The sequence below is a fragment of the Trichosurus vulpecula genome, chromosome 9, assembly GCF_011100635.1.
Source record: "Trichosurus vulpecula isolate mTriVul1 chromosome 9, mTriVul1.pri, whole genome shotgun sequence".
NCBI classification, from domain to species: domain Eukaryota; kingdom Metazoa; phylum Chordata; class Mammalia; order Diprotodontia; family Phalangeridae; genus Trichosurus; species Trichosurus vulpecula.
The window spans coordinates 207,774,833-207,796,917 of NC_050581.1; the positions used below are offsets into that span (position 1 = coordinate 207,774,833).

General features: G+C 45.5%; 1 protein-coding gene and 1 pseudogene across 4 annotated transcripts; one reads left to right on the forward strand and one right to left on the reverse strand.

Annotated features, from left to right (window-relative positions):
- LOC118832349 overlaps positions 1–15,354 on the reverse strand; it is a 40,956-nt pseudogene extending 25,602 nt beyond the window's left edge.
- Positions 15,114–21,611, forward strand: CHP2 (calcineurin like EF-hand protein 2). 4 transcript variants are annotated; one of them, XR_005009166.1, is made up of 8 exons: positions 15,205–15,490; positions 16,102–16,174; positions 16,463–16,543; positions 16,791–16,921; positions 18,945–19,006; positions 19,396–19,518; positions 19,727–19,839; positions 21,139–21,611. XR_005009166.1 is itself a non-coding variant. In XM_036739720.1 (7 exons), the coding sequence occupies exons 1-7, from the start codon at positions 15,424–15,426 to the stop codon at positions 19,778–19,780; spliced, it is 591 nt and encodes a 196-aa protein (XP_036595615.1). In that variant the 5' UTR covers positions 15,152–15,423; the 3' UTR covers positions 19,781–21,611. The 4 variants fall into 4 exon arrangements, 2 of the variants coding, with proteins under 2 accessions (XP_036595614.1, XP_036595615.1); XR_005009167.1 differs by having other exon boundaries at positions 15,240–15,490; positions 21,402–21,611; XM_036739720.1 differs by having other exon boundaries at positions 15,152–15,490; positions 19,727–21,611.
- Positions 21,612–22,085: the final 474 nt, after the last annotated feature.

Sequence of the window (22,085 nt, forward strand, 5' to 3'; positions counted from 1 at the left end):
GTGTCTTCTTTTCATAGTCAAAGAACTGGGAGGCTAATAGGAATCAGTTCTACTGACACCGCTCTCCAGCAGATCACCGTGGATTTGCTAATTGCCAAATCCATGAGTCTTTTCTCAGGCCTCTTCCTTCTCAACATTTTCTTGAAATTCTTCTTTTTGACAGCTAGATGATGACAACGACCTTCTAATGGGTTGCTGTGTTTCAGGCTCTCTGTCTTTCAGGGAATTCTAACTAGCAGCTCACAGATTAGTTGTCCTAATTATAAGGGTGGCAGGGTCCCTATTCCCTTTCTGTTCCCCTTGATTTCCACCTAAATGTTGTTTCCCATATTAGAATGTAGGCTTCTGGAGGCCAGGAACAGTCTCACTTTTGTATTTGTAGTCTTAGTGCTTGGCACACAGTGTTTAAGAAATGCTTTTTTATATATTTATAGCAGCTCTTTTTGTGGTGGCTAAGAATTGGAAATTGAGAGGATGCCCATCAATTGGGGAATGGCTGAACAAATTGTGGTATGTGAATGTAATGGAATATTATTGTGCTAGAAGGAATGACAAGTAGGATGATTTCAGAAAAACCTGGAAAGACTTCCATGACCTAATGCATAGTAAAGTGAACAGAACCTGGAAAACATTGCACACAGTAACATCAATATTGTTCAGTGAAGATCTGTGAATGACTTAGCTGTTCTCAGCAATACAATGATCCAAGACAAGCCCAGAGGACTAATGAGGAAGCTATCTCCAGAAAAAGAACTGATATTGCCTGAATACAGACTGAAGCACGCTGTTTTTCACTTTCTTTCTTTCATTTTATTTTGAGTCTTGTACAAAATTATTAATATGGAAATGTTTTACACAATTGCGCATATATAGCCTGAACCTTGCTTACCCTCTCAGGGAGGGGGTAAGGGAAGGAGGGATAGAATTTGGAACTCAAAACTTTTTTTAAAAAAATGCTTAAAAATTGGAAAAAAGAAAAAGAAAATATAGTAAGGAAAAGACTATTCTTTATACAATAGAGAAAATGTGAAGAGGATTGGGTTTTAAGGAAAATATCATTTTGAACATGTTTGAGATGCCATTCTATGGCATCCAGGCCCATCAGTGTTATAGGACTGGAGCTCACAGGACAGACTAGAGACCAGGGGGTCATCTACAAAGACAAGGAAACTGAATTGCCAAGGGACATAGCGGTGAGGGAAGAGATGGTGCTTTGGTTAGAGGGTGAAGAGAGAGCAGACCAGAAGGAAAACCCAGAGAGAGCAGGGTTCCAAACCCAGTGAGGAAAGAGCAAAAGAATTAGAGTAGTCAACAATGTCTAATCCTGTATCCAGGCCAAGAACACCGAGGACTGAGAGAGACAATTAAGAGATTATTTAAGCTCCTCTGAGATACCCTGTTACATCCATGGAATTAGCAAAGATGGGAAGAGATGGGGAAATCACCACTGGAAGGTTGTGGGAAGACATGCTAATTAGCCATGCTAATTCATTGCTGTTGGAGTTGTGAATTGAGCTAACCATTTGGGAAAAACAATTAGGAATTCTGCAAGGAATGTTAACTCTCCATATCCTTTCATCTAACTATCTAATTACGGGTTCATATCCCAAGGAAATTAATGTCCAAAAGTGAAATATATTCTCTTCTCCCCCAGCCCCCACCCAACTGCTTCTTTTTCCAAACTTCCTTAAAATAATTCAAAGGCACTCCCATTCTCCCAGGATTGCTGGATGCTCTTGTTGCCTTCTCACTCCCATTCACCTTGTGTATCTAATCTCCTATTTATACAATACGTTTCACCTCCAACCCCTCCTCTCTGCTCACAGCCACAGCCTTAGTTCAGGCCCTCATCAACTACTACATTTATTATGACAACAGCCTCTCCCTAACCCTAACCTCACCCCAATACATCCTACCAAACACAAATATGATCACGTCACTCCCCTAGTCAAGGAACTCCAGTGTCTTCCAATAAGTACAAGACCCAAACATAAACTTGTGTCTAGATATTAAAGCCACTCCCAAACTTGCTCCAATCTATCCTGCCAGGATCATTGCCTATTATTCCCGCCCCTCCCCCACAACATATATTCTGTGGTACTAATAGAGGACTCTCCACCTCACATCTTTTGTTCTAGCATTCCACCATGCCTAGAATCTCGGGCTGGGTCCTCACCTAGGCCTCGAAACTCAGCTCAGCACCACTTCTTCCATGAAGTCATCCTGAGTCGCCCAGTGGCTTTTGCCCCCACAGATTACCTACTATACCTGTATTTATTCTCTAAATATTTATTTTTTTACCTATATTGGGTACTTGGTTGGTCGGTTGTTGTCCTTCATTCTCAAAGAGGACCAAAATAACATCACAATCTAGAGTCAAGTTTCAGTGTGTCCAGCTGTGGCTGATCAGACCAATATGAGCTTGGAATGCTCTACCACAGGTCAGGCACAAATAGTCTGCGTGAACATTTGGGGTGGATTCTCTAAATTTGTACCTCTCCTTCAAGCTGCTTCAGTTGTGCTTTGCTCATAGAGCACAGCACCTTTTCTGATGTGGGCATGCCATGCCAAATGGTCCTGTGCCAGTGTCTCCCATGTCACACAATTCCAAAGTTCTTAAGAGAGACCTTGAGAGTGTCCATATATCGCTTCTTCTGACCACCATCTGAATGTCTGCCCTGTGTGAGCTCTCCATAAAATAGTCTTTTTGGCAAACATACGTTTTGCATTCTAACATGGCCAGCCCATCAGAGTTGCTCTCTCTGAAGCAGAGTTTGAATGCTTGGCAGTTTAGTTCAAGAAAGGACCTCAGTGTCTGGTGCCTTATCCTGCCAGGTGATCTTCAGAATCTTCCTAAGATAATTCAAATGGAAGTGATTCAGTTTCCTGGCATGGCACTTGTAGACTGTCCAGGTTTCACAGGCATACAACAATGAAGTCAGCATAACAGCTCTGTAGACCTTCAGTTTGGTCTAATACCTCTTCTCTCCCATATTTTCCTTCTGAACCTCCCAAACACTGAGCTGGCTCTGGCAATGTATGCATCAACCTCATTATCAGCCTTGTGTGACTGGGTGACTGGGAAGGCATGAGAGCATTGTCCATCATCCAGAACCTGGGCAAGCATGCCATCGTGAAATTGATGTACAATACTGATGAACTTCTCTGGGAAACCAAATTTAGACATAATTTTCCATAAGCCCTCATCACTAACAGTATCAAAGGCCTTTGATGAGCCTTTAAGAAACAATTAAACAAAGTCAAAGCCTGAAAAATAGAAGAAAATGTGAGATATCTCATTAAAAAAAAACTGAAATGGAAAATATGTCAAGGAGAAGTATCTTGACTAACTAAAACTCATGATAAAAACAGGCTAGACATCATCTTTCAAGAAATTATAAAGGAAAGCTTCCCTGACATCTTAGAGCTGGAAGGTAAAACAGAAATTGAAAAAAAATTCACTGTTTACCTCCTGAAAAAGATCCCCAAGTGAAAATTTCCAGTGACATTATAGCCAAATTTAGGTAAATGGAAGACAGTGTTGGTGATGAGGTCATGAGACGCACAAGTCTCCAGTAGTAAGTAACCATTGCTATTGCTGTTTCCAACTCCATTCCTCCCATGACGAAGAACTCTGCCACATCTGGTAGTCTGTACCTGCTCTGGCCTTAAAGTCACCTAGAATTATAAATTTATCCTCTTTCAGTACACTGATGATGAGGGTCTCTAGATCTTCACAAAAGTTTTCTTTGACTCCATCAGGGTTCATCATGGTGCAGACACATGACCTGATGATGGTGGCCTGGTACTTTCCTGCAAGGAACTCACTACTTTACATGGGCATACAAACTTGTTGATTAGATTAGTTTTGATTGCAAACCTAAGCCAGCTTCGTGGTGCTTCCCTTCACTTCAGTCCCTCCAGAAAAACGTGTATGGATCCTGCTTTGGCTTCCGATGGCCTTCATTTTCTAGCTTTGCTCTACTCAGGGCTGCTATTTGGATGTGATATCTGATGAGCTCTCTTGCAATGAAAACTGTTTGTCTTTCTAGTCTACTCGATTTTGCATTGTCCATAAGCATCCACACATTCCATGTACCAATGGTGAGTGGATTCATCTTTGCAAAAGTTTTTGTACATTTTTTTCTGCTTTGACCATGGAGTGGGCTCCCCACTCCCATCCCCTAAGCAGGCTAGGATTAGATGAAGCAGACAATGTTTAGAGTACATTTTCTAGCCTCTTCCTCACACCAGGAAGTGAGCAGCATGGTCCTTTAAAAAGGCTGCTCAGACTCCCCAAGGGACTGCTGAATTCTACTGCTGCTTTAGGCCAGTGAGAACACAACCCGATGGCCTGGGTCACCTGTGTGCAGGGTTGTGACTACGGCTCCCAGTGTATCCACACCTGCTGCTTCATCACTTGCTCATCACCACAGGACTTTGGCAAAATGGTATTGCTGTTGACTCATGCATAAATTGGATTTAAATGAGGCAGAGTTGCACAAAGCTGTTGGCTTCACTCTTTCTTTTGGAGTCATCAGAGCTCAGAGGCAAGACAAAGTCAAAATGACTGGTGTTGTCTCAGGATACAGGGGATTACCTTGGTGTCTCTGGTGTCTAACCAAGCTCTAAGTGCTCCACAGATGGAACAAATTGTTCTCATCTGCCCATTCTACTGGGAGGAGTTCTCACATGCTTAGGGTAGGCACACCCTTAACTCACCAAAGGATTTGAGACCCTTCCGTTACCCTCAACCTGGTTTAACCTGTCTGCTGAAAGAGTTTACTGCAGTGTGGCCACTGTGCATATCACAGCTTCTTGGAGCCACAGGTGAGAGTTAAATGCTAGGAAGACAGCAAAGGTGGATGAGCAGCCCTGAAAGGGTGTGAGTCTTCCCTGAAAACCCTTGCACCCCTAAGACACTTAATATTATTAAACTGTTTACATTCCTATAGGGGAAGATGCTACATGTAACTCCTAAGAACTTTATTATTACGAGGAAGGAGTCTACAAAGGCAGAGGGCATGGGTGCAAGTCATTTACTAATCCTAACCCTAATCTTAAATCTGATGATCTCAAAAATCGGATAGGTGAGAAAGAGAGATGCCCTAGGAGAAGGGAGAAGGGAGAGGAAGTATGGAGAAAATTATCTCATGTAAAAGGGCTTTAAGAGTCCAGCTGACCATGGGGTATCTGTGCCTGGATGTCCCATTCTTTTCAGTTTGTGTCTGACTCTCTGTGATCCCATTTTGGGGTGTTCTCAGCAGAGTTTCTGGAGTGGTTCAGCATTTCTTCTCCAGCTTATTTTACAGATGAGGCAACTGAGGCAAACAGGGTTAAGTGGATATGCATAGGAAGTTTTTGCCCTAAGCCTGTAACTCCTGGCTTTTCATTTTAAAGCCCTTTTGATTAGATCTGCAAGATCTAGGACACTAGGAAAACTTGTCTCACTCCACCTAAGCATGTTATCTGTCCTCACCGGGGCCTCCAGTCCTTGAATCTCTTTCTACCTGTCCACCACTCTCCATCCTTTCCTTCTCTTCCCAATCTTGACACCATAGTTGACCAGTTCAACTACACACTGTTCTTTACCTTCAAATCCCTAGTCTCTAAGGTATCTCTACAATTCACGTCTGGCAAGTCAACGCTGGATCTACCCCAACATCAGTCTTTTCTGCTCCTGGGCAGCTTGGTAGCTCAGTAGATAGCACTCTGGTCTTAGAAGACCTTTATTCAAATGTCCCCTTGGACACTGTCTGGCTGTGTCCCTACATCTCTGCCTCCTCAGTTTCCTAAACTGCAAAACGGGTATGGTAATATAATAGTACCTCCCTCCCACGGTTGTTGTGAAGATTATATGAGACATTTGCTAAGCATTGAGCATACAATAGGTGCTTAATAAATGCCCTTCCCTCCTACTTCTGTACCACTGATCACATTGGCCTTGGCAGCATCGATTACACATTTGTGGTATCTAATCCCAATCAGGTCCTCAGCGATGGTGACAATGCTTTGCTTCTATTATTGACTATGACTCTCTCCAGTGGCTTCATTCTTCTCAAACACTTAACACTCTCTGCAATCTTCTCAAGTTCCCTCTTACTCAGAAAATATCTCCCAATATACTGATGAAATCCAGGCCATCTGTCAAGAGCTCCTTAATCTCTCTCACTCCTCACCTCAAAACACCTCTACATCCTCACCAACCAACCCTCCTTGCTCCTGTCTCTGAGGCCTTTTGAAAGTCAGTCTCCATTAGTCTTATCACTCTCCTCTCCATTCTCAGAACTTGGTCTCTCCATCATAAAAGTCGGGCTCTGCTCCAATAACAAAAGAACCTAACCACAGAAAATTACTCCAGTGAAAGGGAAGACCAAAACCCAAATTCAGAAGACAATAAAGTCAAAACAGCTACAGTAGAGGTAGAAGAAGAATTGGAAAGAGAAAGGAGAGTGATGCAAGAAAATCCTTAAAAAAGAGTCAACAGCTTGGTAAATGAGGCACAAAAAAAATTGAAGAAAATAACACCTTAAAGAACAGAATACGCCAAATGGTAAAAGAGGCACAAAATTTCACATAAGAGAAAAACTCCTTCAAAAAGCTAATTGGCCAAATGGAAAAGGAAGTACAAAAGCTCACTGAAGAAAATAATTCCTTAAGAATTAGAATGGGGGCAGGGGAGGCGCGGAGCCAAGATGGCAGCTGGAAAGCAGAGACTTGTGTGAGCTCCCTGCCGGGTCCCTCCAAAAACCTATAAAAATGGCTCTGAACAAGTTCTAGAGCTGCAGAACCCACAAAATAGCAGAGGGAAGCAGGGATGCAGCCCAGGACAGCCTGGATGGTCGCTGGATGAGGTCTATCGCACACGGAGCAGAGGGAAGCGGAGCTCAGCTTGGGTGGCGGTGGGACCAACCAGACCAGGAGCCAGGCAGAACAGGCCCTGGTGCCCTGAATTAGTGAGCTGTGGCAGTTACCAGACTTCTCAACCCACAAACACCAAAGACAACAGAGAAGGTTAGTGGGAAAAGCTACTGGGGACAGAGCGAAAAGAGTTCACAGTTTGGCCACTGCCCTGGAGGAAGCAGGGGTGGTGCAGCTACAGAACTAGAGCTGCAGTTGCTTCTGGCCCCAGGCCCACCTGGTGGGAGGAATTAAGTGGCAGATCAGAGCAGGAGTGCAGAGCCTGCTTAAGATTTGCTTCAGGTCCAGGTTGGCAGTTCTTGGGGAAGGAGGAGTGCTGGTGTGGCAGAGCTGACTGTATAGAAATAGCTCTGAAATCAACTGCACATCCCCTCAAACTTGGAACAAAGAACTCTTTACTCTACAAGGAGTCATACCCTGCTGAAAAACTCAAGGGTCAAGTAAGTTGGCTGGGAACATGGCCAGGCAGCGAAAACACACTCAGATTCAGACTCAGACTTCGGAATCTTTCTTTGGTGACAAAGAAGACCAAAACATACAGTCAGAAGAAGTCAACAAAGTCAAAGAGCCTACATCAAAAGCCTCCAAGAAAAACATGAACTGGTCTCAGGCCATGGAAGAGTTCAAAAAGGATTTGAAAAAGCAAGTTAGAGAAGTAGAGGAAAAATTGGGAAGAGAAATGAGAATGATGAGAGAAAATCATGAAAAACAAGTCAATGACTTGCTAAGGGAGACCCCCAAAACACTGAAAAAAATATTGAAGAAAACAACACCTTAAAAAATAGACTAACTCAAATGGCAAAGAGCTCCAAAAAGCCAATAAGGAGAAGAATGCCTTGAAAGGCAGAATTAGCCAAATTGGAAAGGAGGCCCAAAAGACCACTGAAGAAAATACTACCTTAAAAATTAGATTGGAGCAAGCGGAAGCTAGTGACTTTATGAGAAATCAGGATGTTATAAAACAGAACCAAAGGAATGAAAAAGTGGAAGACAATGTGAAATATCTCATTGGAAAACCACTGACCTGGAAAATAGATCCAGGAGAGATAATTTAAAAATTTTTGGACTACCTGAAAGCCATGATCAAAAAAAGAGCCTAGATATCATCTTTCAAGAAATTATCAAGGAGAACTGCCCTGATATTCTAGAGCCACAGGGCAAAATAGAAATTGAAAGAATCCACAGGTCACCTCCTGAAAAAGATCCCAAAAAGAAAACTCTTAGGAATATTGTTGCCAAATTCCAGAGCTCCCAGGTCAAGGATTAAATACTGCGAGCAGCCAGAAAGAAACAATTTGAGTACTGTGGAAAAACAATCAGGATAACACAGGATCTAGCAGCTTCCACATTAAGGGACCAAAAGGCTTGCAATATGATATTCCAAAGGTCAATGGAGCTAGGATTAAAACCAAGAATCACCTACCCAGCAAAACTGAGCATCATGCTCCAAGGCAAAATATGGATTTTCAACAAAATAGAGGACTTTCAAGCTTTCTCAATGAAAAGACCAGAGCTGAATAGAAAATTTGACTTTCAAACACAAGGATCAAGAGAAGCATGAAAAGGTAAACAAGAAAGAGAAATCACAAGGGACTTACTAAAGTTGAACTATTTTGTTTACATTCCTACATGGAAAGATGATGTGTATGATTCATGAGACCTCAATATCATAGTAGCTGAAAGGAATATGCATATATATGTGCGTATGTATGTGTGTGTATATATATATATATATATATACATATGTGTGTGTCTGTGTATGTATATGTATGGGTGTATGTGTATGTATATGTATATATGTATGTATATTTATATGTATATGTATATATATATATATATATATATATATATATATATATATATATATATATATATATATATATAGACAGAGGGCACAAGGTGAGTTGAATATGAAGGGATGATATCTAAAAAAAATAAAATCAAATTAAGGGATAAGAGAACAATATATTGAGAGAGGGAGAAAGGGATAGATAGAATGGGGTAAATTATCTCACATAAAAGTGGCAAGAAAAAGTGGTTCTTTAGGAAGGGAAGAGGGGGCAGGTGAGGAAGAATGAGTAAATCTTGCTCTCATTGGATTTGACCTGAGGAGGGAATACCATACACACACACTTGGGTATCTTACCCCACAGGAAAGAAGGAGGAAGAAGATAAAAAAGAGGGGGATGATAGAAGGGAGGGCAGACAGGGGGAGGAGGTAATCAAAAAGAAACACTTTCGAAAAGGGACAGGGTCAAGGGAGAAAATTCAATAAAGGGGGATAGGTTAGGAAAGAGGAAAACATAGTCAATCTTTCACAACATGAGTATTGTGGAAGGGTTTTACATAATGATACGCATGTGGCCTATGTTGAATTGCTTGCCTTCTTAGGGAGGGTGGGTGGGGAGGGAAGAGGGGAGAGAATTTGGAACTCAAAGTTTTAAAAACAGACGTTCAAAAACAAACAAAAAAAAGTCTTTGCATGCAACTAGGAAATAAGATACACAGGCAATGGGGCGTAGAAATTTATCTGGCCCTACAAGAGAAGAAGGGAAAGGGGGATGGGAGGGGAGTGGGATGACTGAAGGGAGGGCTGACCGGGGGAATGGGGCAACCAGAATATATGCCATTTGGGAGTGGGCGGGAGGGTAGAAATGGGGAGAAAATTCGTAATTCAAACTCTTGTGAAAATCAATGCTGAAAACTAAGTATATTAAATAAATTAAATAAAATAAAAACTATGAAAAAAAGAATTAGAATTAGACAAGCTGAAGCTAATGACTCCATGAGACATCAAAAAACAGTCAAACAAAATCAAATGAATGAAGAAATAGAAGGAAATGTGAAACATCTCTTTGGAAAAACAACTGACCTGGAAAAATAGATTCAGGAGAGATAATTTAAGAATTATTGGACTATCTGAAAGCCATGATCAAAAAAGATTCTAGACATCTTTCAAGAAAGTATCAAGGAACTCTGCCCTGATATCCTAGAAAAAGAGGGTAAAATAGAAGATGAAAGAAACCATTGATCACCTCATGAAAGAATTCCCAAAATGAAAACCCAGGAACATTATAGCTCAATTCCAGAGCTCCCAGGTCAAGGAGAAAATATTGCCAATAGCCAGAAAGAAATAATTCAGATATCATGGACCCACAGTCATAATTACACTGGATTTAGCAACTTCTACATTAATGGATCAAAGGGCTTGGAATATGATATTCCAGAGGGCAAAGGACCTAGGATTTCAACCAAGAATCTCCAACCTAGCAAAACTGAGTATAATCCATTGGTGAGAAAAATGGATATGTAATACAATAGAAGACTTTCAAGTATTTCTGACAAAAAAGACCAGAGCTGAACAGAAAAATGGACTTTAAAGTACAAGACTCCAGAAAAGCATAAAAAGGTATACAGAAAAGAAAAAGCATAAGGGATTCAAAAAGGTTAAAGATGGGAAGATGATACTTGTTACTCCTGTCTGAGGCTGGATTTGAACTCAGGAAGATATCTTCCTGACTCCAGGCCTGGCACTCTATCCACTGTGGCACCACCTAGTTTTCTTCACCCTAGTTCAGTCCCTAATTATCTCTCATCTTAACGACTTTAATGGCCTCTGAATTGGTCTCCCTGCTTCCTCTCATTCCTCTGCCTGTGCCATTTTCCACATAGCTATTTGTAAATTTCATCTAGATTTTAGCAAAGCATGTGATAAAAACCTCTCACTGCATCCTTGTGAAAGGGTGGAGAGACATGGATTAAAATAGCATTTGGTGGATTCAGAACTGGTTGAACAGATGCACTGAAAGAGTATTCAAAACCACGCTTAGATAGTAACTCAATTGAAAAAAGATTGAAGTTGTTGCTGGTTGTGGTGTTAGTGGACCACAAGCTCAAATGTTTCCATAATCTACACAACATCTTTAAATTTAACCCATCAAATTCCATCTTACTAGTGCTCTAGCTTGGCAAGATCTTCAGTTCTGACACAGCCAGTTTGTTCATCATCTCTAACCCTAAATGTGTGCTTTGAGTCATCCTCATAATTAATGAACACTGTCAATACTTCTGTCCAAATATAAGAGGAAAAAGTGGCAAACAGCCCATATGCTGGGACATGTCATTCCTAAAAACCTCCTTGTAAGTGACTTGATGAATAATAACTGTGCTGTGGCCCCAGTCATGCAAAGGAGCACAGAATGAGTTACATCAGTGACCATGGAGTCTAAACCTAATTCTGGGAAAATGCAGTCCGTTTTAAAAGTGGGGCTTCCTGGAAGCCTTCAAACAGTAGGTGGGTGGTTACTTGTGGGCCTTAAGAGTTGACCCATGTGGTTCCCCAAACTTGCAGAAATAGACTTTTTTTTCATTTGCTCCTCAGATGGCCCTGTGAAGGAGGTGTGATTATTGCCACTTTACAGATGGGAAAGTGCCTTGCCCAGTATCAGAAAAGCTAACAAGAGCTGATGCAGGGTTTGAATACTTGTCTTCCTGGTGTCAAGTGTAGCAGGACATTCCCGCCACCTGGCTACCAGGGCTTCTAGATTGGAATGTGCCAGACTTCCATTGCCAAATGATCAGGTTGGTAGATTCACTGTCATCTCTGAAGAGACACATTCCCTCTGCCCCCAACTCCCAGCAAGTAGAATGTAAGTCCTTCGAATGCTGGGATGATTCTGTGGTTGCTTATTTCTCACCAGTTTCTTGTGAAAAAAAAACAACAACCACCACCAAGTTTCAAGTCTGATACTTGGGCTCAAACAAATCAACTGCACAAGTTAACAAGCACTTATTAAGCTCCCAACTATGTACCTGGCATTGTGCTAAGTGATAGGGATACAAAGAAAGGTAAAAGACAGTCCCTGCTCTTCTGGAGACAAGATGAAAAAACTCATGCAAACAAGCTACAGCCAGGATAAATTGGCCATACTCAACAAAAGGAAGGCATGAAGATTCAAGAGGACCAGAGGAAGCAGAAATGAGGATGGGGAGGATTCTAGGCATGGGAGACTGTCGGTGAAAATGTTTTAATTTGGAAGATGGCATATTGTGCCAGGAAGAGAATTATCAGTGTGATTGGACCACAGGATACATATCAGAGTATAGGATGTAGGAAGGCTGGAAAGGTTGGAGGGCAATGACAGAGGATTTTATATTCAATTCTGGAAGTAATAGGGAACTACTAGAGTTTATTGAGTTGGAGGATGACGTGGTCAGACTTGTGCTTTAGGCAGATCAGTTAGACAGCTGGAGGAGAGACTCAACTGGGGAGAGACCAACCAGCATCTATTTCAATAGCCCAGGCTTGAAGTGAGAAGGGGCAGAGGAGAAACTGAGGCATATTTGACAGATGTTACAAAGATAGAAACAATAAGACTTGATAATTGACTGTATGAAAGTAAGGAGGAGTCTAGATAAGTGGGACCATGGTGGTGCCCTTGATAGTAATTGGGAATTAGGGATTCCCTGCTAATTAGGAAGAGGGGAACATTTTGGGGAAAGGTATTAAGTTCAGTGGTGGACATGTTTGAGATGTCTTGTTGGAGATGAGATACTGGAAGGCTGAATAAATAGATTTGAGAATTATCAGCATGAAGATAAGAAATAAATCCATGAGACCTGATAAGATCACCAAGTAAAATTGAGGGAGAAGAGGGTACAGGACAGAGTCCTGAGGGACACCCACCCCTATCACGTTACCCTGACAGAGATCAAGCCAAGGATGCTGAGAAAGAGAAGTTACAATGTGTGAGATAGCCAAGGATGGCTAGAGTAAATGGCCAAGGATGGCTAGACTGCTTTTCAGCTGAGAAGGGTTTGGGGTCAACAATGTTGTTGCTGCTGCTACTTTTGTTATTTTCATCTAGATTTGTGATTTCATCTGTGTAGGACAATTCTTGGTGAGGGATCTTCTTCTGCCAAGGAGAAAGGCACCTACATTGCCACCCAGTATCAGAGAATTATCTGGATCACTAAGAGATGAAGTGACTGCCCTTGGTCACAGAGCCAGTTGGATACACCCCTTGAACCTGAGCCAACATGATTCACAGTTGTCCACCCTGGTCATCTTCCATTTTGCTTGCTGCAAAAGGGTGATTTTCTAACAATTTTATAGCTACTCTAGACTTCCTTCCCAGTATCCTATTGGCACAACAGAACAAAATACAATTAAGTTCCCTTTCAAATATTCATTATTAAAGTCACTATCATCTCAAGGAGACAACAATGCATTGAAAACACTCTGCTGTGGTTAACATCAATTCTTTTAAAGTTAAGAGTAATGTCAGCTGAGCAGGAGAGCTGATTGACCCATGAATTGGCTGTGTTTCCCAACTGGCTCATAAAGAGTCCTAAAAATTGAACAATCCACTTTGGCCAGCCTCTACTAGCTGTACCAGCACTTTATACAGTGCTCATCACAATGCTATTCATTCATTCATTTATTCATTCATTCATTCCTAAGATCTTACTTTACCCCACCATGCTTTCTCTGCAAGACAGTGTAGGAAACCAAGTCTAACTGTAGTGCTCCTTGAAGTTACCTTAAGAGGGTCTTGGGGGACATCTTTCCTGCTGTTCTCTGGATTGGTCCAACCACATATGGAGTGGTGTGTTCAGTAAGGGGTGCCCCATTGAAGGAAGACAGACAGGGCAACTAGGAAGGTGGAGGGGCCTCAAAGACATTCTTGAATGCAGCCCAAGGACTTGTGATGCTAAGCGTGGAGAAGAGGAGACTTTTGAAGATGACTGTCTGTCTTCCAGGCCCTAGAAAACAAGCTGATGGATGAGGAATTGCTCTTCTGCTTGCTTCCAGAGGGCAGGACAGACAGGGGAATTTTTTGGGAGGTGGGACCAGATACTGAAAATGGCAAACCTTGGCTTAGTGTCAGGGTGGGGGAGATTCTAACCATCCATTAGAGTGAGCCCAAAGTGGGGTGGGCTAGCTCAGTAGAGCAGAAGCAGGAAGAGGAGGAGGAGGAGGGTCTTTCAGGACTCCCTACATTTGGATGCACTTCAGCTCCTTTCTCACTTTGAGAATCTATGACCATTACTGACATCTCAGCATCTCCTGGGGCTTCTTTTCCTGCACTTCTCTCTGGGGGTTTGTGCTTCTTGCCAGATCTCTGGGCATCACTTGGTTTCTTTATTTCATGTGGCTCTACCTTTATTCTCTATTTTTGCCAGATTTTTTTATGTCTTCTTTAAAAATTTTTGCGTGTCTTTGCTTTTCTGTGTGCTCCACTCCCCTTCTGTAGGACTCCGCCTGTCTGTCTGTTTCTATCTCTGTCTGTGTCTGTGTCTTTCTCCTTTCTCTCCCCAGTCTCAATCCCTTCTCCTCTCTCTCCCTGCCCACTTCTAACCCTAAGTGCACTCTCCCCTCTTCTTCCCTTTCTTCTTCTGACCTTTAGATCTCAGATCTTTGCCTCTTTGTTGTATCTCCATGTCTTAGATGAGTTGTAAAGAATGCTTCTTTCTGCAAGTCTATTATACCATTGCAAGGGTGAGGTCAAAACCTCTTGGTTTGTCTCCTGAGCCTTGACTAAGAGCAAACCATAGAGAGGTAGAGAGACAGAGAAGGAGAGAGAAGGAGGTGGGGGGAGGGAGGGAGAGAGAAAGAACTACTCAGAGGGCATGAGATCAGCTTTTTTCTGTCTTGGTTTGTGTCTGTGTTTCCCATATCCATCTGTCACCCCTGTGTCTCTCTGTGTTTCCCTGTCCCTGCTCCTTTTTAGTGTTTCTCTTTGTGTGTTTTTGCTTCTCTATCATTTGCAGGCCATGCTTGTCCATCTCAGACTCCCTCTGACCACTCCGCTTCCAGCCTTAATTTCTGCTTTTGGGGTGAGAGGAAGGTCAGAGGCAGTCTTGGAGGGGATATTGGGGTTTCTTTAGGGTGGAGGCTTGGACAAGTCTATGGAGGGATAGGCTTGTGACTGGCCTTTGGGCCAAAGAGCGCCCTTTCTCCCCCTCAAGCCCCTTCCCCTCTGGAGTTAGTCTGTTTCTCGTCTGTAAAGTGCCGGAGTGACCCTGCTCTCTCCAAGCCTTTCTCTGTTCTAAACTCTTCAAGTCTGGCTCCGGGCGCCTTCTGAAAATCAGTCCTGAATACCACTTTTGTTTTCTTTCTGCCCCCTCACTTTCTCTCCCTCGGGGCTGAACTGAGGCAAAACCTCTGTTTCCGTAGCCCAGGAAAGCTCAGACTGAGGAGTGTGGGAGACCTGACGCCAGAGTTCTCGAGCTCGGGATGGCCTGGAGGCGGTTGGAAGACTCCTCGGACCCTCCGAACCCAGAGAGGGAGGACTCGTTCTCCAGTGTAGGGTTCCGCGTCTCCAATCGGAGGGAGGGAAACTGCTGAAGGGTGGGGCTGCGGGGACGCCTAGGTCCCCAGGCCCAGTGTAGGAGGCAGAGCTTCCCGGCAGGACTCCGCCCTGAGCCCATCCCGGGCGGGGCCCCAGGCCCCCGGACCCTGGACTCGGGACCTGCCCTGACCTAGGGACCGTTACAGCCATGGGATCTCACGGCTCCCACCTCGAACGAGAGCCCGAATTGGACTTGATCCTAAAGGAGACCGGCTGTGAGTGGGACTGTTGCGGACCCAAGTGTCCGAGGCTCCTGGCTCCCTGAAGGGACTGAAGTTGGGCGTCGGGGCGGCGGCTGGGGTGGAGGGGCTGGGATCAGCTCCCCAAGTAGGAGCCAGGATAGGGCCCCAAACACAGGCTTCCCGGCTCCCTGCGGCCGCAGTCCCCAAGGCTGAAGGGGACTGGCACGGACGGCGGGGCGGGATGGTCTCCCGGTCACCTTCCCCGAAGGCTTTGGAGAGAGTGGGGCGCCGGGCTGAGCCGGGGAAGCGGTCTGATCTTTGATCGTCCCCACCCTCAGCAGTCCCTGCCCCAGCTTCTCTGTCCCTGGTTTTCTGCTCCTGCATCCTGAGGCGACCCTGAGCTCTGAGCCTGGAACAGTTTCTGCCCCCTCAGACCCTGACCCTGGCACCCCCAGTCTCTTGAGTCCTCAGTCCCAAACCTTGACTTTGGATTCTAACCCTCCGACTCTGATACCTGAGGCTCTAGTCTCCTGAGTCCGGAATTCTGAGCCTTGAGTCTCTTCGGGCCACTCCGATGCTCCCCCGACCCCCCCCCCCGCCCCCAGCACCCAACTCTGACTCTCTACCCTCTTTCCACTTTACAGTCTCCCGGGCCAACCTCAATCGCCTCCATCATCGCTTCCGGTACTTGGACAGAAATAATAAGGGCTTTCTGAGGTGAGCAGTCCACCCCACTGCTATGGCCCTTGAACACGTCGGACTGGGACTCCCAGCCTTCAAGCCTCTTCCCCAGCCCCTCATTGACTGACTTGCCTTGGCCCCTGACTACAAATCCAGTGTGCCCTGTGACCCCTCAGCTCAATGTGAAAGCTTTCTGCAGGGCTTCTCCATCATATGAAAAGGTTTCTTTTCTAGTCTGTCTCTCCCCTCCCAAACTCTCCGGGTGACCAGTCCAGTCAGAGGCTATACTTTTGACCTTGAAACTTCTCACCCCTTCCCCAACAGTCGGATGGATCTACACAATATAAAAGAACTTGAACTGAACCCACTGGCAGATCGGATCATCAACAGCTTTTTCCCGGATGGGTGAGGACAGAGCTTTGGGTGACAGTGAGAGTGGATAGAGCCTTGGGGAAGAGGGGGAGGCCCCAGGAAACAGAACTGACAGAGGGTAAGAGAACCCATCCAAGGGTCAGACCCTGCAGGGATCAAGATGAAGGGTTATATTAGAATTCATCCTTTTTTGCTCAGATCTAAGATCCGAGTCCCAGGACTTGAAGCCTCTTTCTCTTTTGGGGAGGCTTGGGAGGGATAACATAACTCTATTATTCAGGGCTCAGTGTGTGGATTTCCGAGGCTTTGTCTGGGTCCTGGCTCATTTTCGACCATCGGAAGAAGAGGACTTGACTGTTGGGGATCCCCACAAGCCCGAGCCTCTAAACAGCCGGAACAACAAACTGCGGTGTGAGTGGAATTGGGGGAATCGCTGAAAATCATGTCCCTTGAGACTCCATCCCCATGTTGACCTTTAACCTCCCTTGCTCCCACACCTCTGCGTGACCCTGATTCATTTTATGTGCTGGCAAGTCCCTTCACCTCTCTGAGACTCAATTTCCCTGTTTGAACGATGGCCTTGGACACTAAGGTTGCTTCCTCCCCATGCCATGGCTAGGACATTTTGAACAGAGGCAATTGCAGTTGGGCAAGGATGAGGAGGGGCTTGAAGTCCAGGTCACATTTATTCCTATGCAAGTCTGAAGCCAACTAGAGACAAAGGGTCTTGGGAATGGAGGAGGATGAGGAAGCTAGTGCCCAGGGTATTGGACAAGGCCAGGGTCTGGGACCTGGAGAAGACTGGGCCAGTTCCTGAACTTCCTGGGAGGAGGGAAAGTGACCTGGGAGGCCACAGGTGTCAGCCACAAGGACCTAGTCAGGTTGGAGAGAACTTTTTAAAGGAAGAGGAAGGGTAGTGGCCAAGTGACTGAGTGGGTGTGTATGGGGAAGCAGAAGAGAAGTAGGAGAGTGACTAGTGCCCATGCCCTCTCTGTCAGTGGAGACAAGGGGCTGCCATCAGCCCGTGAGATGGCATGGGCCTTGGAACATGAGAAGGATAGATCTGGGATTGCCTGATCCTAGAGCCTGAGCTGGCAGGGACCTCAGAAATTGGATAATCCAGTGCCCCCGTTCTCCAGATGAGAGTGCTAAGGCCCAGGCAGACAAATCACCTTACTCCTATTTTGTACGCACCTGTTTATGTCAATGTGGTGTCAATGGAATCTTGCTGAGGCCAAGGATGGGGCTTGGTAGCCAGCTCCATGGCTACAGGAGAAGCCACAGTACCTGGAACATAGTAGGTGCCTTAGAAATGGGCGTAGATCGACTGCCTGCCCAAGATCACACAATCCAATATTTGTGTGGCATTCATTCACTCAAAGCATATGCCAGGCAGTGGGATATGAAGGCCAACATTAACACATCCTTGTCCTCAAGGAGCTGACATTCTCTTGGGGGAAAGTTAATAGAAGATAGAGCAGGTAATGCAGGGGTGGAAAGGAAGGATACGGCTCTTGTGGTGAGCTTTGAAAGAATCCAGGGCAAGGTGGGACAGAGGTGAGACGGGAAGGCGCTTTAAGCAGAGGTTTCATCAGCACCAGTTTGGTTGGACCAGAAAGTGTGCAGAGATCCATGCATAGGACTAGTACACCTGGAAAGTCTGACCGCAGGCAGACTCTGAAGCCCTCTACATGCCCGCTGAGATCCATGGCTTAAGCCAAGTGGCTTGGAAGCTTTGAGTAGGTTGAACTGGAAAGGGGAGAGATGGGGATCAATTAGGAGGTGAAGGCAGGAGTCCAGGAGAGAGGACATAAGGGAGGGCTTTGGTAGGGTGGTGCCTGGGAGTGCTTAGAGAAAAGGAGATGGATGGAAGGGGTATTGTGCAGGTGGAATCCACCTCAGCTGGTGACTGGTTTGATATTTGTGGGGATGGGGAGGGACGGGTCAGGGTGACTCTCGAGCTGGGAAGAATGGTGGTTTCCTGGACTCTGGGACAGTGATGCAAGAAAGGAGGACAGAGGGGAAGTGACTGGGGTGGGAGGGGACTAAGCCTCCTTAGGGCAGGGGTGGTGGCTGGTACCACTCTGATCTCTGCAGCTGAGCCCCAATGATCCCTCACATTCCCAAGCATCTGTAACCCTGTAGGAAGGTAGGTCCTGGGGAAGGGACCCTGGTGGGTGGCAATCTGGGCTGGAGGCCATTGGCAAGCTAGGCATCACTAAGAGGGAACCACACTACCAAAGGGGAGGGAGAGTCTCAGTCCAGGATGTCAGAATCTAGAGCAAATGCCAGATCTTTGGATCCAGCTGTAGCATGGTGTGTGTGACTGTAGCATGGTCTGGACCTAGTGGAAGCAGGGCCTCTAGCAGAGGACAGGACAGGACTGAAGGGGACTCTGTCCCTGTCCTGACCCCTCTTTCTTTTTCCTACCCAGTTGCTTTTCAGCTGTATGATCTGGACTGTGATGGAAAGATCTCAAAGAAAGAGATGTTACAGGTTGGAGAAAGGGTTGTGAGGATTGTGCGTATATGTGTGTGTGTGTATGTGTGTGCGTGTGTGTGTGTGTATGCATATGTATGTTGTCTCTGCGTGTGTGGTTTGTATGTCTGATGGGGACCCAGAGGTGCAAATGGATGCCTCCTTCCCACCCTCACCCCCCATGTTCCTCCCTGGTCCTGTGGCATCTGGTATAACCATTTGTAGAGGATGGGGAGGGTGCAGGGACTGTGGTAGGGGTAGCTGATGATGGCAATGGATCATTGGGCATGAGTAGTTTGGGCTGTATGGTTATATACGGGGATGGGGCAAGTACCTATTTTTTGGAAAATCTGGAAATAACTTGGCCTGATTTATTTCTATACTTTTCTCTCTGTTGGTACTGTCAGATCTTGAGGTTGATGGTTGGGGTCAAGGTGACAGATGAGCAGCTAGAGGTCATAGCCGCCCGGACAGTGCAAGAAGCTGATGAGGATGGGGATGGAGCTCTGTCCTTTGCAGAGTTTGCCAAGGTTAGTGGTGACCAGCATCAAGGGAGACTGAAGGTTTGGATGCTCACAGGTGGCAGTAGGATGGGGGAAAGACTGGGGCAGAGACAGGACCCTGGGGTAGTGGTGAGGTTGGGGGCAGGGAGAAAAGGTTTAGGTGGCAGTAAGGGTGATGAGATCTGGAAGGACAGCATCCTAGGGGCTGAGGGTCCTCTCTGCTTCTCCCCTTCAGTCCATAGAGAAGCTGAACATTGAACAAAGTATGAGCATCCGAATCCTGAAGTGACCTCCTTCTCCACGAAGCATCTTCCCCACCCCAGAGGAATCCATTTCCAACCCCCAGAGGTATTCCCCTCCATTCCTGGAATGTACTCCTCACTATTCCTGCTGGAATCTATTTTCAGGCCATGGGGGAATCTGCCACCAGACCTGGAAGAATCCATCTCCAAAGGGCTCTGCTTCTATCCTTTTAGAGGGATCTTGAAAATCTTGTGGGGTTCCTTGGTTCCTGAAGGGATTCACTGCCCCCATTTGAATTAATTTAGCCCAATCTAAAGAATCCATGCTGTACCACGGAAGGAACATACTGCTCCTTCCTGAAAGGTCCACTTCCAAGGGTCTTCCGCCATTTCGAGAAGGGTTCCCCACTGCCTTCCAATAGGGTTCTCAGCACCTCACTCAGCTGGGTCTCCTTCAAACCCACTCCTCATCACATAGAGTTGCTTGCAAGCTCCCCTCCCCACCTCTCTGCCTTGCCCACCATTTAATCAGCAAGTTTGGAAGAGCCCTGGTCAGTATGTGTCCATGGCTCAATAAACCCTAAATGTTCCCCTGGAGTGGAATCAATGGCAGGATGAAAAGAGATCTGGGTGGGGGCTGTGTTCTTTGTTATCTTCCCCGAGGTCCTTCTTGCCCAGCTCAGAGGGAGATCCAGCAGCTTGTCCTCAGGTCCCATAACCTGGGAGCTAAGGGAAAACAGACAGATAGACAGACAGACAGACAGATACACACATATCTCGAGAGAAGACAAACCTCAGGAGAACACAGAGGAAGCAGACTCATTCATGTGAAGAACCCTCATTCCAGGACTGGAGGGGGCTTTGAGCAGGCTTCCTTCCTCAGGGCTAGGGTCTTCCTGGGCAGTGATATGGGGAGAAGCCCCAGGGGAGACCTCCATGTCACATGTTGGGGTGAGGCTAGGAAAGGTAAGGGGATCCAGGTAGAGTTGGGAGAGCTGTGACTGAGTGGGGGTGGGGGAACAGATGACAAGAGTGTAATTGATGTGAAAAAACCTTGTGGAGGGGTGTGTGTGTGTGGGGGGGGGGGGATGGGGCAGGTTGGATGAGTTGGCCAAATAGGCCAATGGTAGCTAGGTGGCTCCAGAGTGCACAGGGCACCAAGCCTGAAGGAAGAAATGAGTTCAAATTCAGCCTCAGGTACTGACTAGCTGCATAACCCTGGACAAGTAATTTAACCCTCTCAGTTTCTTCTTATTTAGTAAATACTAAATACTAAATAGTAATTGTTTCTTTTCCGGCCAGGAACCCTGAGAGTCTTCCCCTCCCAATTTGACTTTTTTTTTTTGAGTTTTGATTAAAGGGGACATTACTTGATTAACTTCTTAAAGAGGCCTATTCACTGTAGGTGTTACCTCACTCACAGTGAGCACCTGAAGGGACCTTAATCTAAAAGGGCCAGGGAATCCCATTGCATCCTGGGTCATTTCCAGTCATCCTGATGAATATCTAGTCACTGGACCTAGATGGCTCTGGAGGAGAAAGTGAGGCTGGTGATCGTGTACTGCCCTCCCTCACTCAAAGAGAGGTCATCCCCTTACCAACCTGGCTTTCCTTCATGCTCCAGATTATCAAACCCTATCAATTTCCTTTCTTAACCATAATGCCAAGAAATGGAGACAAGATTCCAGATCTGAACTCTGACGAGGACAGAGGGACTTCAGGCAGCTAGGTGACAACACAGTGTCAGGAAGAGGCAAGTTCAAATCCAGTCTGAGACACTTACTAGTTCTGTGACCCTCAGCAAGTCACAACCTCTGTTCCCCTCCATCTTCTCAGCTGTCAAATGCGGATAATAAAAGCATTGTAATTCCTTCTTTCAGATGTATCTTTGCCTTATTCCTGACACAAGGGTAGGCCTCTCAATTCAGCCCAAGATCCCATGGTGGGGAGGAATAAATATGTATACAGCACCTACTGTGTGCCAGTCTCTGTTCTAAGCACTTTACAAATATGTCCTTTGTCCTCACAACAACTCTGCAAGCTACATGCTGTTATTAACCCTACTTCACAATTGAAGAAACTCAGACAGGTTGTGTTTTGTCCTTCGTTCTCAAAGAGGATCATGACATCAGGGAAATGATGGCATGACTTGCAGGTGACTTTGATTTTAGTGAGGGAGGTCACCAGCCTCACTTTCTCCTCCAGAGCCATGTGGGTCCAGTTGCCTGATATTCACTAGGATGACTGGAGATGGCCTAGTATGAACTCTCTCTGAGGGGAGTCACACTGTTTCGGGGATGGGCTTAAGGCATCCCACTCAGAGACTCTGAAAGGAACACAAACATGTCTGGT

Bases quoted from the DNA above. Each gene is read 5' to 3' on its own strand.
- CHP2 (XM_036739719.1), top strand. From the start codon at position 16,032: ATGCTCCCCCGACCCCCCCCCCCGCCCCCAGCACCCAACTCTGACTCT. The intron at 16,544-16,790 runs GTGAGGACAGAG...TCTATTATTCAG, and splicing joins AACAGCTTTTTCCCGGATGG to GGCTCAGTGTGTGGATTTCC. The intron at 19,519-19,726 runs GTTAGTGGTGAC...TCTCCCCTTCAG, and splicing joins CCTTTGCAGAGTTTGCCAAG to TCCATAGAGAAGCTGAACAT.